General features: G+C 37.4%; 2 protein-coding genes across 2 annotated transcripts; both read left to right on the top strand.

The window, feature by feature from the left end:
- The first annotated feature begins 1,473 nt into the window (after positions 1-1,473).
- Positions 1,474-8,815, top strand: LOC132165401 (NADH-cytochrome b5 reductase-like protein). Its single transcript, XM_059575943.1, has 13 exons — positions 1,474-1,735; positions 2,562-2,604; positions 2,970-3,045; positions 3,770-3,829; positions 3,937-3,987; positions 5,165-5,219; positions 5,363-5,433; positions 5,512-5,563; positions 5,892-5,969; positions 7,360-7,449; positions 7,556-7,669; positions 8,330-8,398; positions 8,501-8,815. Exons 1-13 carry the CDS (start codon positions 1,568-1,570, stop codon positions 8,555-8,557), a joined length of 984 nt encoding a protein of 327 aa, XP_059431926.1. The 5' UTR covers positions 1,474-1,567; the 3' UTR covers positions 8,558-8,815.
- Positions 8,816-9,825: 1,010 nt separating this feature from the next.
- Positions 9,826-14,455, top strand: LOC132165400 (zinc finger CCCH domain-containing protein 34-like). The gene is made up of 3 exons (XM_059575942.1): positions 9,826-10,046; positions 10,777-10,887; positions 12,496-14,455. The coding sequence occupies exons 1-3, from the start codon at positions 9,975-9,977 to the stop codon at positions 13,927-13,929; spliced, it is 1,617 nt and encodes a 538-aa protein (XP_059431925.1). The 5' UTR covers positions 9,826-9,974; the 3' UTR covers positions 13,930-14,455.

Raw genomic sequence — 14,455 nt, 5'->3', positions numbered from 1 at the left:
ATCGGTTACTGTGAGCTTTTTGTTAATTGGGCAAAAAATTAGTTGTTTTAGGGGGCCAGATTTTTTTTTTGGGTTAGGGTTATGAAACTTAAATCTATAAACAAAACAGAGCAAACCAAAACATGTTCTTCAGTCCTACATTTTCTTGGAAACCAAAAAACAAAAGAAATCTATAAGCAAAAGAAAACCGTGAGAGGAGAGACAGATTGTGAGAGGCGAGGCCGCGAGAGCACAGAGCGACTGAGCCACAGAGGCGAGGCCGAGGCACGAGAGCACAAAGTCGACTCGAAGTCGAGAGCGTATGAGAGAGTGAGAGGGGCGGCAGTCGACAAAGCAAAGAAATTAGGTTAGGGATTTTTTTAGAGATGTATTTATAGCATCTCCTTAAAAATAAAAATCATTTTGTGTAAAACGATGAAATGACGTCATTTTATTGGTCCTTATCGGTTATATCCGATTACCGAAATTTTCCAACCGATTATCAAATCGATATAAAAATCTTAACCGATTATCGACTGATTATTACCGGTTGATGGTTAATTTCAGTTTGATCGCAACCGATAGACGATCAGTAATCGGTAATCGGTTAATCTGGGGCAAGTCCTCGAGAGCTTTCTTGATGGATTGCAGAGCTAGAAAATCAACTGGGTTTAGAATAGCCAACACCCGCAGATGACCAAAGCAAGCACAAAGCAAAGCCCCATAGCCACAGATGACCAAATTTAGGAAATGAAGAAGCGTGGGTCACGGCCAAAAGTTGAGTATCCTTTTTAATTTTTTTTTTTTAAAAAAAAAAATTTGTAATTAAAGGTAAATTTGAAATTTTATAAAAAAGTCAGGGGTATAAACGTCATTGTCTCACATTTAACATTTAAAATTTGACGGATGGTCCAAATTGACTGTAATTGAAAGTTCAGGGGTTCAAATTGAAAGATTTTGAAGTTTATGAGGCTTTTTAAATCACATGGTAATTCATGGGTCTAAAGTGAAGTTACCCCTAGTAATTTTTTTTATAAAAAAAAAAAATGATAATTTACTAAATGATTTATATAAAAAAATAATAATAATAATTTACTAAGGGGAATGTGAATGCATTCATTAGGCCATGTATGTATTCATGAGGAAATAGTTTTTTATTTTTTTATTCAGGAAACTAGGAAAGAGTTGTTATTGCAAGTAAAACGTTGGTAAATTTACAAGCAAAATGGGCTCTTGGGTCCATTCTATCGACCGAGAGCAAATGGATGGTAAGGCCTAGAGGGACAAATTTAGCAAACCATTAGAAGAAATAAAGTAAATAATGAGGCCCAATTGAACTTTGTCATGATAGGCCCATTCTTTCAAAATGTGACCCACTTAAACACGAGCGTAGGCTCGCTTTAAAAATTTAAGACACCTGGCAGCATTTCATTCCTCTATTATTGGCCTTTTACCACACTGTATCATTTCTCTTCTTCTCTCCAGAAGAAGAAAGGCACAGAGATACTCGACTAGCGTACAAAAAAAACGAAAAGCGCTAAAACCCTCTTTATTTGAGCGTTATTTCTTTGCTTCTTGTCCATTGAAAATGGCTACGTTCTTCAGGAGGCTCGCCAGAGCTACTCCGATCGCATTTACCAATGCATTTGGCGGCCAAACCAAGTCTAGCTTCAGCGCTTTTCGGATACCCATTGGAGCAGTCGCAGCAGTTTCTGGTGGAATCTCGTACTACTACTACTTTTCCTCGTCGAATTTGGTAATGTACCTTTATAATTCCATCTGGGTTTTCTTCTGATTGGTCGGTTGTGTTGTGATATGCGGTGGTTGATTACGTTTCTGTGGTTGAATGGTGGGGTAAACTCAGTTGGGTTTTTAAACTTCGAATGCTCAGGGAGAAATTTTGATATTTTACGAATAAAGAGAGAGGATTCAGATATTTGGAGTGATGGACTGGTTTAATTTGATGTGTATAGTACTTGGTCAAATCGATTGATTATTAATGTTTTTTAGTTTATGTGAGTTTTGGAAGTGCTGTGGCAAATGGCAATGCTGTGAAATTGCACAAGTGTTTATCTGTATTCGAACAAGTAAAGATATAAATATTCATATTTTACGTTACAAGAACTGAACGAAATAGACATAGCACACAATTTCATTTCTGGGTAAGCACCAAACAAACTCATAAGATTTACTGTGAAGAGGAAAGAAGGAAAGGCAATTTTCATACAAGGATCTTTAAATGTATGCACAACTCATTCCGCCACAAATGCCCTTGACTCTACGTATCTGCGATGGGCTATATACTTAGACTTTATATGGTGCAATTCACAAGGAATCAGTTTGAGTTCCCTGATGAGTATAGCATAATTTGATATCTTTCTGCCTCTGAACAAAATTCACTGCTGATAAATGTAAAAGCTGATTTTTTGTAGATATTTCAAGTTGAGTGCTCTTATGAAGTTTAAACTTTAAAGTGTTTTTCATGCTCATTATGGGGCTTTAACATGAAATAGTTGTTAGATTTCTGATTACCATATTTGACTCATATATGCTAGTTATCTATATCTGCTTTTTATTTACAGGTTTATCTGGATCAAATCAATGAAGAGGCAGGCCCAAAAGTTGGTGAGTCTTTTATCAACTTTAACATTGTTTAGGAAGGACTGGCTTGGACTTTCTTGGCTTTTTATTTTTTATTTTTTATAAGTAATTTTTGTCCCCGAGGGGAGTAAGGGAAAAGGGAGATTCAAACTGGTGACCTCTGCTTCATAAGGCGTGACTCCTTGCCGATTGAGCTACCCCTTAGGGACACTTTCTCAACATAAATAATCAATTTATGCAGATGTTGCAAATTTCATACGCTAACGAAGCTTTTTAACATTTGGAAATTGCTTCATACAGCTGCAAATTCCTTGAAGTGCCTGATACGTGATTTTTTTCACCCTTTATTGTATTGTGTAAGTTCAATGGATCATTTTTTTCATTTTCAGCACTCAACCCAGATAAGTGGATTGAATTTAAGTTGCAAGACACAGCAAGGGTTAGTCACAATACTCAACTCTTCAGGTATGTAGTCTAGGCTCAACCTTTTTCTGTTTTATTGAAGATCCGCTAATGGGTAATCATCTTGATGGGTGAAAAGTGTTTGGTCAGAAACCCGTGACCAGTTTCAAAGAGACAGTACTCAACCAATTGGGGGCAATGTAGAAAAACTTTAAACAAAGAATATAAAGGAGAATGAAGTGAGTCAAACTAGGAATAATTTACCTGTAGTTGTTGGAGCTGAAGAAAGCAAAAAAAATATATCTAAATGAGGGTTGTTGTGGATGACATAGTATTAGTAAGTAAAGTGAAGTCTATATCAAATATACGGAGCCTTTTGTGATATCTACACCCCTTACTGGAATGAACCATCATTTCTCAACATTTACATGTATTAAAAGCTCACAAAGGCACCGGATTTCTCATGGAGGTTTATTTTTACTGTTGGATGTCACTCACCATTAAAAGCTTATGAAAACCTATAATATGCTTATGTTCGCTAGTCAACTTATGTTTATTTCTATCTTTCCACTAGATGTACAGTCGACATCCAAATGTTCTAAAGTACATTTGATCAGCCTTATATTGTGCCCTGGTTAATTTGGCAGCATCATCATAATTTGGTTAACCTTTCTAACAGTGTAGGCTTTTTAAGTTGTCAGTGTGGCTTCCACATGCCTTGTTTGTATAGTTTGGAAAGAGTGTTCAATGTAACTTATTTTTTGATTTTTCACCTTGCAAATGGTAGGTTTTCATTTGATCCTACAGCCAAGTTGGGTCTAGATGTTGCTTCATGCATTATTACAAGGTATGTTGTGCTGTTTGTGACAAGTGAACTTTACTGTAAAAAACCTGTTGGATCTGGAAGAAATCCACCTCTGAATTGATCATCTTGATGCATTATTGTCACCGTAGGGCTCCTATAGGACAAGATGCTGAAGGGAAACCAAAATATGTCATACGCCCGTAAGTCTTCCACTCTTCCTGTTTAATAAGATGCCTGATCGGAACCTTTTTATCTCAGTCTATTGTACCTGATTGTGCAAATTTGAAGTTTATTGTTTTACTAATTGTATCTATTTATGATGAGGTTTATACACTTTAAATTGCATGAGTCTGCAAATACACACATTGCCATGCCCTTTTTATACTGGCAAGCTCAATATCATCCATTTTTTACTTCTCAGTTCTTGCATTACCTGAACCTAGAAGGTAAGGTCTGTGCTAGGTTTGGCAACACTGAGGGATGAATTTGAGCTATTAGTTTCCAATTTAGAACGTTTAGTTTACTTCATATTTATTTATTCATTTTTCCTCAAAGTCTTTAGATGTTTGCAGCTTACTAACCAGAGAACAAATTGTGAGTTAGAGAAGACTGTATACTAGATACAGAGGCTCTGATCCTTATCTCTAAAAATTACATTTCCTTGGTCTTAAATTTAAATAAGCATCTCTCCATCCCAATAAATATAATAACCTAATTATAAGCATCTCTCCACCCATTTATTGACTTACCTAATATAATTTAGGGTAATGCTTATTTATTGAATTGCGTAAAATTATTTAGGCCAAGCACCTATTTATTGAATTACCAAAAAAACAGCACCATTGACTTTAAAACATAAAACTAAATATAATAACCTAATTAATTAATAAGATCTAACTTAAAATAAAATTTGTATCTTTCCATCTGCATCATAGGGCAAGTTTGTTACAAGCTCTAAATGCGTTGTTTTTTGTTATGAGATCTCTACCCCTATCTATTTTAACCATGTTGTACTGTTGTATCTCATTTTTTCTCTTTGACTTGGTTATATCACAAATCCTGACGTTTCTGTATATTTGGATGTCCTGATTACCTGGATTAGTTACTCTATAAGTTAGTTTGATATTAGATTAGTTGGACTTTGATGTATTTAGACAGTATGATCACCATAATTTAAGAGATTGGGTATCTTTTATATTTCTTCAGCAAAAATCAACTAGGAAAAAGGCACATTGTTCCCTGTTAAGGTTCATGTCTTGATTGACAATGTCTTAATATTGGAATGATCAGATGTTGATCATGTACTTGCCATGTTGGCTACTTTTGGTTTTGTCTATAGGCAACTTGTGGAGCTAACGTGATATGTTCTGTTTTCAGCTATACTCCCATATCAGATCCAGATTCTAAGGGATTCTTTGACTTACTTATTAAGGTTTGCTGTCAATTATGGATTACTCAACTTTCCTCCTTTTTTTTCTTCTTCTGATTTCACTTTTGAAAATGTCCTGCATCATACATGGAGTGCTCTTCATATTTAAAGGTTTTTTTTTTTAAAAAAAAAAAAAATTATTCCAGGTGTATCCAGAAGGAAAAATGAGTCAGCATTTCGCAAGCTTAAAACCTGGCGATGTAGTTGAAGTCAAAGGGTAAATTATACTTGTCCCCAAGTGTTAACAGATGATGTGCTGTATATTATCTTCATGGAAAGCTCAAATTTCTTGCAGGCCCATTGAGAAGCTAAGATATACTCCCAATATGAAGAAACACATTGGCATGGTAAGAGAAATTATCTAGAAATTAGATTTTATTTGACACCGATGTCGTCAACTTATGGTGTGCCATTTATTTACAATTTAATTTATAGTAAAATGATAGTGCTAGGCTGCGACTCTTATTGTATCAATGATGTATTATCTGTTTGTGATTGGAACTGTCTCTTAGTTCTTAATATTACATTCAGTTTCTAGTTCTCACTGCTGTCCTTTTCTAATGACAAGAACCATTACTTTATCTGTAAATTAGTCATTGTAACATGGAATATTTTTGAAGTTTAGTGAATATGTGTGCTCCTTTATCTGAAGTTAATTATATTTTGTTCATTCAGATTGCTGGTGGCACAGGCATAACTCCAATGCTTCAGGTTATTGAGGCTATACTGAAAAATCCTGATGACAAAACTCAGGTGAGGGTTGTGCCTCTCTCATATTGCTATTTTTGTAACCCTAATTAACATTTTTCTCTTGTTGTGCAGATTGCATGTGCTACATGTGTGTGTGTATTACAATTATGGTTTTAAAGGCATTAGGATTAGTTAGGGGTGGCAATTTGGGTTTGTGCCGTGTCGAGTCGTGAAACAACTATATGGGTTGACCCATTTAATTAATCGTATCAAACCCCTCACTCGACCTGTTTAACTAAATGGGTAACACGACAAGACTTGAATATCTCATTTAATAATTAGATCGTGTTGGGTTGACACAAACACGACCCGTTTAAACTTGTTTAATATAATGGTTTTTTTTCCCTAAGTAACACAATATTTGACTGATAAAAGAAGATTACAAAGGGGAGCGGAATGGAGCCCAAAAACCAAAAGAAGTAGCCTGTGGGATGGGCATTAAGCCAATTAACAGTAAGTCAAAGGTGGGCCAAAGGCCCAAAACCAAATAACCCGTGTTCCCGGTGGTGGGACCCACCACACCAGCCAGGGTGCCTTCGGCAGCATGTGCTGTGGTGGCCAGTTCGTGATCTGGACCAAGTTGGCCTTCAAGAAGCTGGACTCGATATACAGATCATTCGAGAAGCCCTCAGAGAAGGACTGTACAAACTCAGGGCACTGGGAACACCTGCTGCAAAAGGGCCCATATATTTGCCATGTGGGTGGAAAATGACCAGGTGGATAGGTGTTTGCCCCGTGCGCTGATGTGGAGGCACATAAGGTACACGCACGGACACACGGTGGATAAAAGGTGCAGGGGGCAGAGGAGATTCTGAAGATACTAGAGGAGGGGCATGTGGGCGGGGATAGAGGGCGTAGAGGAGCATATCTGGCTTTTAAACAAAAGAAAACGAAAGGAAGCGGGGAAGGAGGGGCAGGAGGAGAAGTTGTGGAGGAGGCCCCCTCATCCTGCCCGGAGCTCTCATTGGGGAGGGGGGGAGTGCCCTCACTAGGAGATGGGGAACTCACATGGTGGAGATGGAGACTCTCACATGGGAGATGGGAAACTTCTTTGTCCAATGAAAATGCGGTTATATACTTGAGACTTTATAGGGTAAAAATGCAATTTAATTATAGGAGATACACGGGTTGACACGATTTTGACCCCTTTTTTAATCGTGACTAAACGGGTCGACCTATTTTGACTTGAATCCTATTACACTAAACTCTAACCCTCTAATTTTGTGTCGTATTAATGTTGGGTTCGTGAGTTATGCCAATCATTGCTAGTCCTAGGATTAGGTACATGCACAGGCATAAGTGGCAAGGCATTTGTTTCTGTAGATTTAAGTGTGTTTTCTCTTTTATACCACCCTCAACAGATATTTGTAAAATTTTCTTGATGATCTCGCAGGTATCACTGCTTTATGCCAACGTCTCCCCAGATGACATACTGCTTAAACAGAAGCTTGACATACTTGCAACTAGCCATCCAAACTTAAAGGTACAGATGTTTCAGTATGTCAAGGCTATTGCTGTTTTGTCCAAATTGCTTGTTTGAAAACAACATTATGGCTTATTTGTTATGACAAAAAACAAAAAAAAACCAGGTATTCTACACTGTCGATAATCCATCAAAGAATTGGAGAGGAGGTACAGGTTTCATATCAAAGGATATGGTTGTCAAAGGTTTACCTGATCCTAGTGATGATACTCTAATTCTTGTAAGTGTTACTTCGTTACTTCATCTCAACTTTCACATGCTTCTACTTAAATCATGATATGGCATCAGGATATTATATATATATATATATGTGTGTGTGTGTGTGTGTGTGTGTGTGTGAGGAAGAGCAAAAGAGGAAAAAAGAAATACAAAGGATCCATGTGTGTCTACTCCAATTAGTTTAGAAAGGATCCATGGAGCTGACCCAATTAGTTGGGATTAAAGCTTTGCAGTTTTTTGACATTTTTTTGACTATTGGTGATGACCCTTGTACCCCATTTGTAATCTGAGGTAGGATCCCCATTTGAGTAGCAAGCCAATCTGCACATGAGTTGGATTGGCTTTGCTGTGAACTTGCAATTTATCAAGTTCCTGCACCCATCAACCAGAGGTTTGTCCAACTCAAATTGAGAAGGGCAATTTCTCAAATTGTCCACTGCTGCTTAAAAGCACCATAAGATTTGAAAGTATTCACTTAAAATGGATTATGGAATGGAAATGTGGCTCTTGGAGATTGATCATGTGTTACCAGACAAGCGTTGTTTGTACAAGTTCATGTTCATATAATCTAGCTTGATTTTAGTGTTCCCATAGACTTGGGGTGATGAGATATTCTAACGTATTTTCAACTCCCTGAATAAAATTTGTTCTGTTTGTTCAGGTATGTGGCCCCCCTGGAATGATGAAACACATATCTGGTGACAAGGCTAAAGACCGCTCACAAGGAGAGGTATTTTGAGAGAGTATTTTCTGCTCTTTAATTGGTGTGACCAATTTGCTAATATGTCTGTCTTTTTAACCTTGACTTCTCTCCTTATTTTCTTCACTGCAGCTTACTGGCATACTCAAAGAGCTCGGATATTCTGAGGAAATGGTTTACAAATTTTGACTGAAGCCTGTGTGCATTTGCTTCAAATTTTGAGTTCTCTCTAAAGAAACATAATAGGCAGATTGAACTCGAAGAGCATAACATTGAATTTGCAGATGATATTCGATATAAAATAACGCACTGTGAGAGCTCGCACTAACTCTAGAGTTTTGATTTTGAAGAAACTTGCAGAGTTTCTACTATGGGTTTCTCCAGGCTGTTTATATTTTCCATGAGAAATAATATATACTACATTTTTATTTCATGATTATCAGACAATACTCACGTGGCAGTTTCAATTAACCCTTATTTATTTATTTATTTATTTTAACAATAATTCAACTGTGTCAATAAATCTCTCATTTTTATTCAAACCCTAACCCTTCTTCCATTACTCACTTTTCAGCAAACCACAACAACTAAATCACACGCAAACAACCTCAACTTAGATATCAATAACACAATACAATTAACATTATCTCTTTGAAACATCAAATTAACCATACAAAACACAAAATAGCTCCATACAAACGCCTATAACACCTTAAATCAGCATTAAATCACCATTTTTTTTGAACCCCAAGGGGTTGGCTTGGTGGTTAGGGAGTAAAGCCTGGGGCTCTGAGTTTGCTCCTCAGTGGTCTCAGGTTCGAAACCCACCAGGTGCTACCTCCTCCTTGGGGCCACACCCCTCTGGTGAATAGCCAGTGACTTACCCTGTTCCGTGTAGGGAAATTTCCGAGGGTGCGGTGCACGGGGCCGGGGTTTACTCTGCAGGGGTGGGTCCGAAGGGCCCTGCCTTGTAGAGGTTCCTCGATATCAAAAAAAAAAAAAAAATCACCATTTTTTATGTAGGTTACAACTACTTATTTTGAAAAAACACAAACAAATTTAAAGTTTACTTACAAAAAAAGTATTAAAAAAGAATAGCTATGTAGCCACCTTTGGCCGGAAAATAAGTGGCCGCACAACCCCTTTCTCATCCGTTGAGGGTGGCCAGCAGTTACACGATCGGGACAGTAGTTACACGACCATTCTTTTTTATTTTTTATTTATTTAAACATTTTAAAATAATAAGTTGACCTTTGCACCTTTAAAAATTAAGCACGTAATCTGTTAAAATGTATCTAAAAGGCATGAATTATTATTATTACTCCCTTGTAACCTTTTCCCGCATTTGATTAAAAAAAAAAAAAAAAAAAAAAAGAATTATTATTATTATTATTATTATTATTTTTTTTTTTTTAAGGTACCTCAAACCCCTAACAAAACACCAAAATAAAACCCAATCACGCACACTCACTCTCTCTCTCTCTCTCGTTTGCGATCTGACTCTCGGCAATGTGAAGTTGTGAACCACAATTCGAAGGCTGATGGCCTTTTCTTGATCTCTCTTCTCACATTTCGCCTTTTGCAAATACTCTCATTCTCTTCGAAAATGGACGAAGAATTGCAGAAAAGGAACACCGACTGCGTGTATTTTCTAGCCTCACCCCTCACCTGTAAGAAGGTCCGTGAAAGGCAATGCGGCTGTTTCGTTTCTTTCTACGAAATATTTCTTGCTTTCATGAGTTTTTTTGATGCGCCTGTTTCTGCTTTTATGCTGCGAATTCTGTTTGTTTTTTTTGCTTTACGATTCATATTCTATGATCTGGGACCTACATTTGAAAGGGTCATATGCTACGTTAGGGTTTGTTGAAACGAAGGATAGCTTAGGGTTTTGGATTCGACCTGAATCGAGTTAGTCTTATTTTTCATGTTCTTTTACTTGGAGATAGTCTGGCATTTCCATTTTTTATGTGGTGTTTGCTATTGTGACGAATTTTGAATTTATCTTTCATGCATTCGACTTGGTAGGGTTTATGGACTTCTGGAGAGTTGGGGTTTTCTTTTTCCAATTTTCGTTAGTGTACTCTTTCTGTATCGTTATGAGTGAAATGAAAGCATCTATGTTTTTCATGGTACAAGACTCAGACACTTGAAAGAAAAAAGATAGTGATTCCTGGTGTTTGGAATATTGCACAAGTATTGGTAGAAATGATGTTGTTTGTTCAAGACTGGGTTCTAGTGTAGATTGTATTGAATCATATGCGATTGCGTTTCGTGTAAGGAGAGTCTAGTTTTAGGGGTTTATGCAGTCAGGTTTTGTTGTTAGTATGCCATAATCTTTGTTTCTGTTTCATGGTGAGATTCATCTTTCTTTCTTTTTTTTCTTTTTAATTTGTTTCTCTCTCTTCCAGGGGATTGATTGTGAGTATCGGCACAGCGAGATTGCGAGGCTCAATCCCAGAGATTGCTGGTACTGGTTGTCTGGCGATTGTCTTAATCCTACCTGTGCTTTTAGACACCCTGTAAGCTTGTGTTCTCTTTCTCTTTCTCTCTTCTTTTTGGGTTAACTTGTCTCCATATATTTTGGTTAGGAACCTTGATTTATTTCCGAATATCATTTGCACATTCAATAACCTAAACCTGGGTATTGTTTATGCATTCTTTTCCACCACTTTTGCTATCTTGTGTGTGTTGTAGATGAGTTTTCCTTGTTAGGCGGTTGCATAAGTTATGTTGGATGGTATATCTTTAAGATAAGTCAGTTGCACCTTGAGAAACATGTCTTTTATATGCATTAATTGATAATTATTACTTTGATAAATACCGTGAGAAACCAGTATTTACATATTTAGTTTCCATCTTGATAGATACATGGGTTCCATTAAAAGGGTCAAACCTTTGCATGTTGCTAAAACCAGGTTTTAAATTATTTTGTTTGGGTTTGCGATTTTTTTTTTTATTCTACTGAACTGAATTCAAAATTGCGAATATCAAGGAAAAAAAAGAGTTAAGATTATGTTTGAGTTGTTAGAAGAATATAAAATTTTGAATAAAGTTGAAAATTTTTTAGTTGAGTTGAGTGTTAGTGGTGTTAAATCAACTAAAAAAGAGAAAAAAGTTGAGAAAAATTGGGAAGAATTGTCTTCCCAAACAAGCCTGTAATGAAAAGGAGGTGTACTGTGAGAAACCAACCATTATGAAGTAGATAATTTTTGTTGTTACTAATATGACCTAGATGTTGTAATTGACTTATTACCCTCTTTCACACCAACTAGTTTTCTGTGCTTTTCATGTGGGAAGCTTCTTTTTTTTTTTTTGGGGGTAACTTTTCATGTAGGTAATAGTTGATTTGATGTGCTTGGATGAGGATGAACTGATGAGATTGTGATAAGTTTTACAGTGACATCCTTGAACACTCACAAACTAGAAGACAGCTAATGTGGGTTGTTTAAATTCATAGGCTGATCGGCAGGAAATTGGTGCTTTGAAGTATTTGCCTGTGCAGTCTGTAGTCTTGTAGCAAGGTCTTTGTTCCAGTGGTATGGCATCACGAATGATGTAGTCTAAGCAGATCCAGCAAGGGTGGATAAGAGTTTTTAGTGCAAGGATCATGGATGATAAGTGTAGTGCCACATTCAAATCTATAATATTCAACTATGGGAGTTATTACTTGCTGGATCCTTTCCAGAAGGGAAAAGGATCCTTTTACTTTTTCATTTAGACAAGGGGGATGGAGGTTGGGTCTTTTAATTAACATGTTGCTTCTGTAAAGACTGGAGTCTATGTATGATTGCAGAGAAATTGTGTGCAAGTAATAAATGAGACTGAAAAATTAACGAATGGAACACAGAGATATTGTTGCACTTATGCCCAGGACTACATCTGTTTTATTCTCAATCTGTGATAGTATCTTACTCTTAAGGTGTATTTTAAACTTGTTCCATCATCTTTTACCATATCAGAGCTTTTCTTTTGCACATCTTTTGCATTCCTTTTTCTTTCTTTTTTTCTTCTGTTTTTTTTTTTCGGTGTGTGTTTGAATTATATGCCAGGGGACTGCTGTGTTTACTATTCTCATCATCTCTTGGTATCTGCTAATGTCATTCGAACTAAACTTTGTTATCTTGTAGCCATTGGATGGGCATGCTGGAGCAGCACCTGAATCTGCCCACTGTTCGACACCTGTGAACAAGACCAATGTTCCCTGTTACTTTTACTTCAATGGGCTCTGCAATAAAGGTGACAGATGCTCTTTTATGCATGGTCCTGATGGTAATGCACCTGCTGGGAAATCTATAAAGACGGCCTCTAGAAGCAGTGATGCACCTGCCTTAGAAAACAAGACATCTGCCGGAAGTGAGACAGGGTCAGCAACTGCAGAAACACATCTGAATCCATCTGAAAGTGCTTCTAAGGTACCAATCAATTTTAATTTTCTTCCCAAGGAAGAACTTCAGCAAGCAGTACCCAAAATTCTCTTCCTGCAAAGTGCCTCTCCACAGATTGCTGTTTGTGAGTATGATGATGCGGTGATTAGGTCAGAGTCATTGATTCCAGCAGAAGGTTTTATTCAAGGAAGATCTCATATATGCACAGATCAGAGTTCAGAGGAGCAAGTGGAAGACCATATTGAGCCAGAGGAGCGGTGGGAATCATCTCCTGGCTTTGATGTTCTTGTGGATGATAAATCAGAGAATTTGGGTTATGAGGACGATCCAGAGTATTTGCTGGACCTTGATAGGGAACATAGAGAGCTGAATAGCCACTTCTTGGTGTATGGTTTTGAAGATTCAGTTGAGTATGATCCCATGTACCCTGATGCAGAACTTCTTCGTGAACATGGTATATGTGATGGCTTTGATCATCTGGATGATGAGCATCTTTTCACTAATGTTGAAAGAGAACCTGGTCATTCTAGAAGCAAAATGTTGGGTTCTATATTGTCTGGGAAAAGGAAACTCGTTCCATTGGAACTCGCAGTTGGTGACTGTAATGACATGGATCTTCGAGACCATCTGAGAAAACGCAGGGTGATTGATGGTTGTCAAATTACTGGCTCTTCAAGAAGGCATGGCTCATCCCATCTAATTAATCGTAGCCAAAAAAGGCATCCAAGGCATGGTATGGGTCAACGGCTACATAGAAGAAGATTGGCACCAGAAGTGGGAAAGAACACTATTGAATCACTGAGAGAGAATGGGACCTTTTTAAATGGTGCAAACCAACATGGTTTGCTGAGGCGCTCACATCAAGATAGGTCAAAGAAGAATTTCAGGAAAAGAAGACTACCTAAACGGCACTTCTCAAGTGAAGTTTCAAGGAAACCAATTGAAAGAGAGAGGAGAACAACTCGGGAGTCTACTATGTTTACCGGACCCAAGACCCTTGCCCAGATTAAAGAGGAGAAGAAAAAAACTGAAGACAATGCAGATTGCATTTGGAAAGTTGGGAATTCAAGCAGAACTAAATTGGCCGACTTCCAAGGTCCCAAACCCTTGAGTGAAATCCTGAAGGGCAAATGGAGGCTGGATTCTGTCAGTGACAGTGATATTAGTGGCCGCTAAAAAAAGGTGCGCCATTGATGCTAAGAGGAATCATGGTCATTTAGTGATAAGTAGTAATTTTACAGAGCAATCATCAACATTTAGCAAAAAGTAGTATGTTTGGGCGATGAAAAAGGGCCTAAGAAGGAGACCTCTAGCATAATTTTGTGATCATTGGATATGCAGGACACTCTAATTTTACATTCTAATGAACGTAATGAGGGCCTTGAGGAGAAGCTTACCTGCACTTGTTCTCAGACCTTCTCAAGATCTTTTCTGTAGCCCCCAACGATTTCTAATCTCTGAAAGTTCAAGGCTACAGCAGCCTCTTGGCCGGCTTCCACGCGAACACCTTATACAAAAACTCTTAGATCAGTGTTATCAAGCTTCTCTTGATTTCTTGTACAGAGGTGCTGATGAATACACTCACTTAGTGATTGTTGCATTTGTATTAGAAAAGTTTACTGTGCATAAAATGCTCTTAACGGTGTCCATTTGGTTGCATAACAATGATGGAGTTGTCTCTTTGGATTTGTTTGATGTGCTT

Source organism: Corylus avellana, chromosome ca11 (assembly GCF_901000735.1).
Source record: "Corylus avellana chromosome ca11, CavTom2PMs-1.0".
In the NCBI taxonomy this organism is placed as follows: Eukaryota; Viridiplantae; Streptophyta; class Magnoliopsida; order Fagales; family Betulaceae; genus Corylus; species Corylus avellana.
The sequence above is the reverse complement of the archived record's forward strand: the minus strand, read 5'-3'. Positions and strand labels throughout refer to the sequence as shown.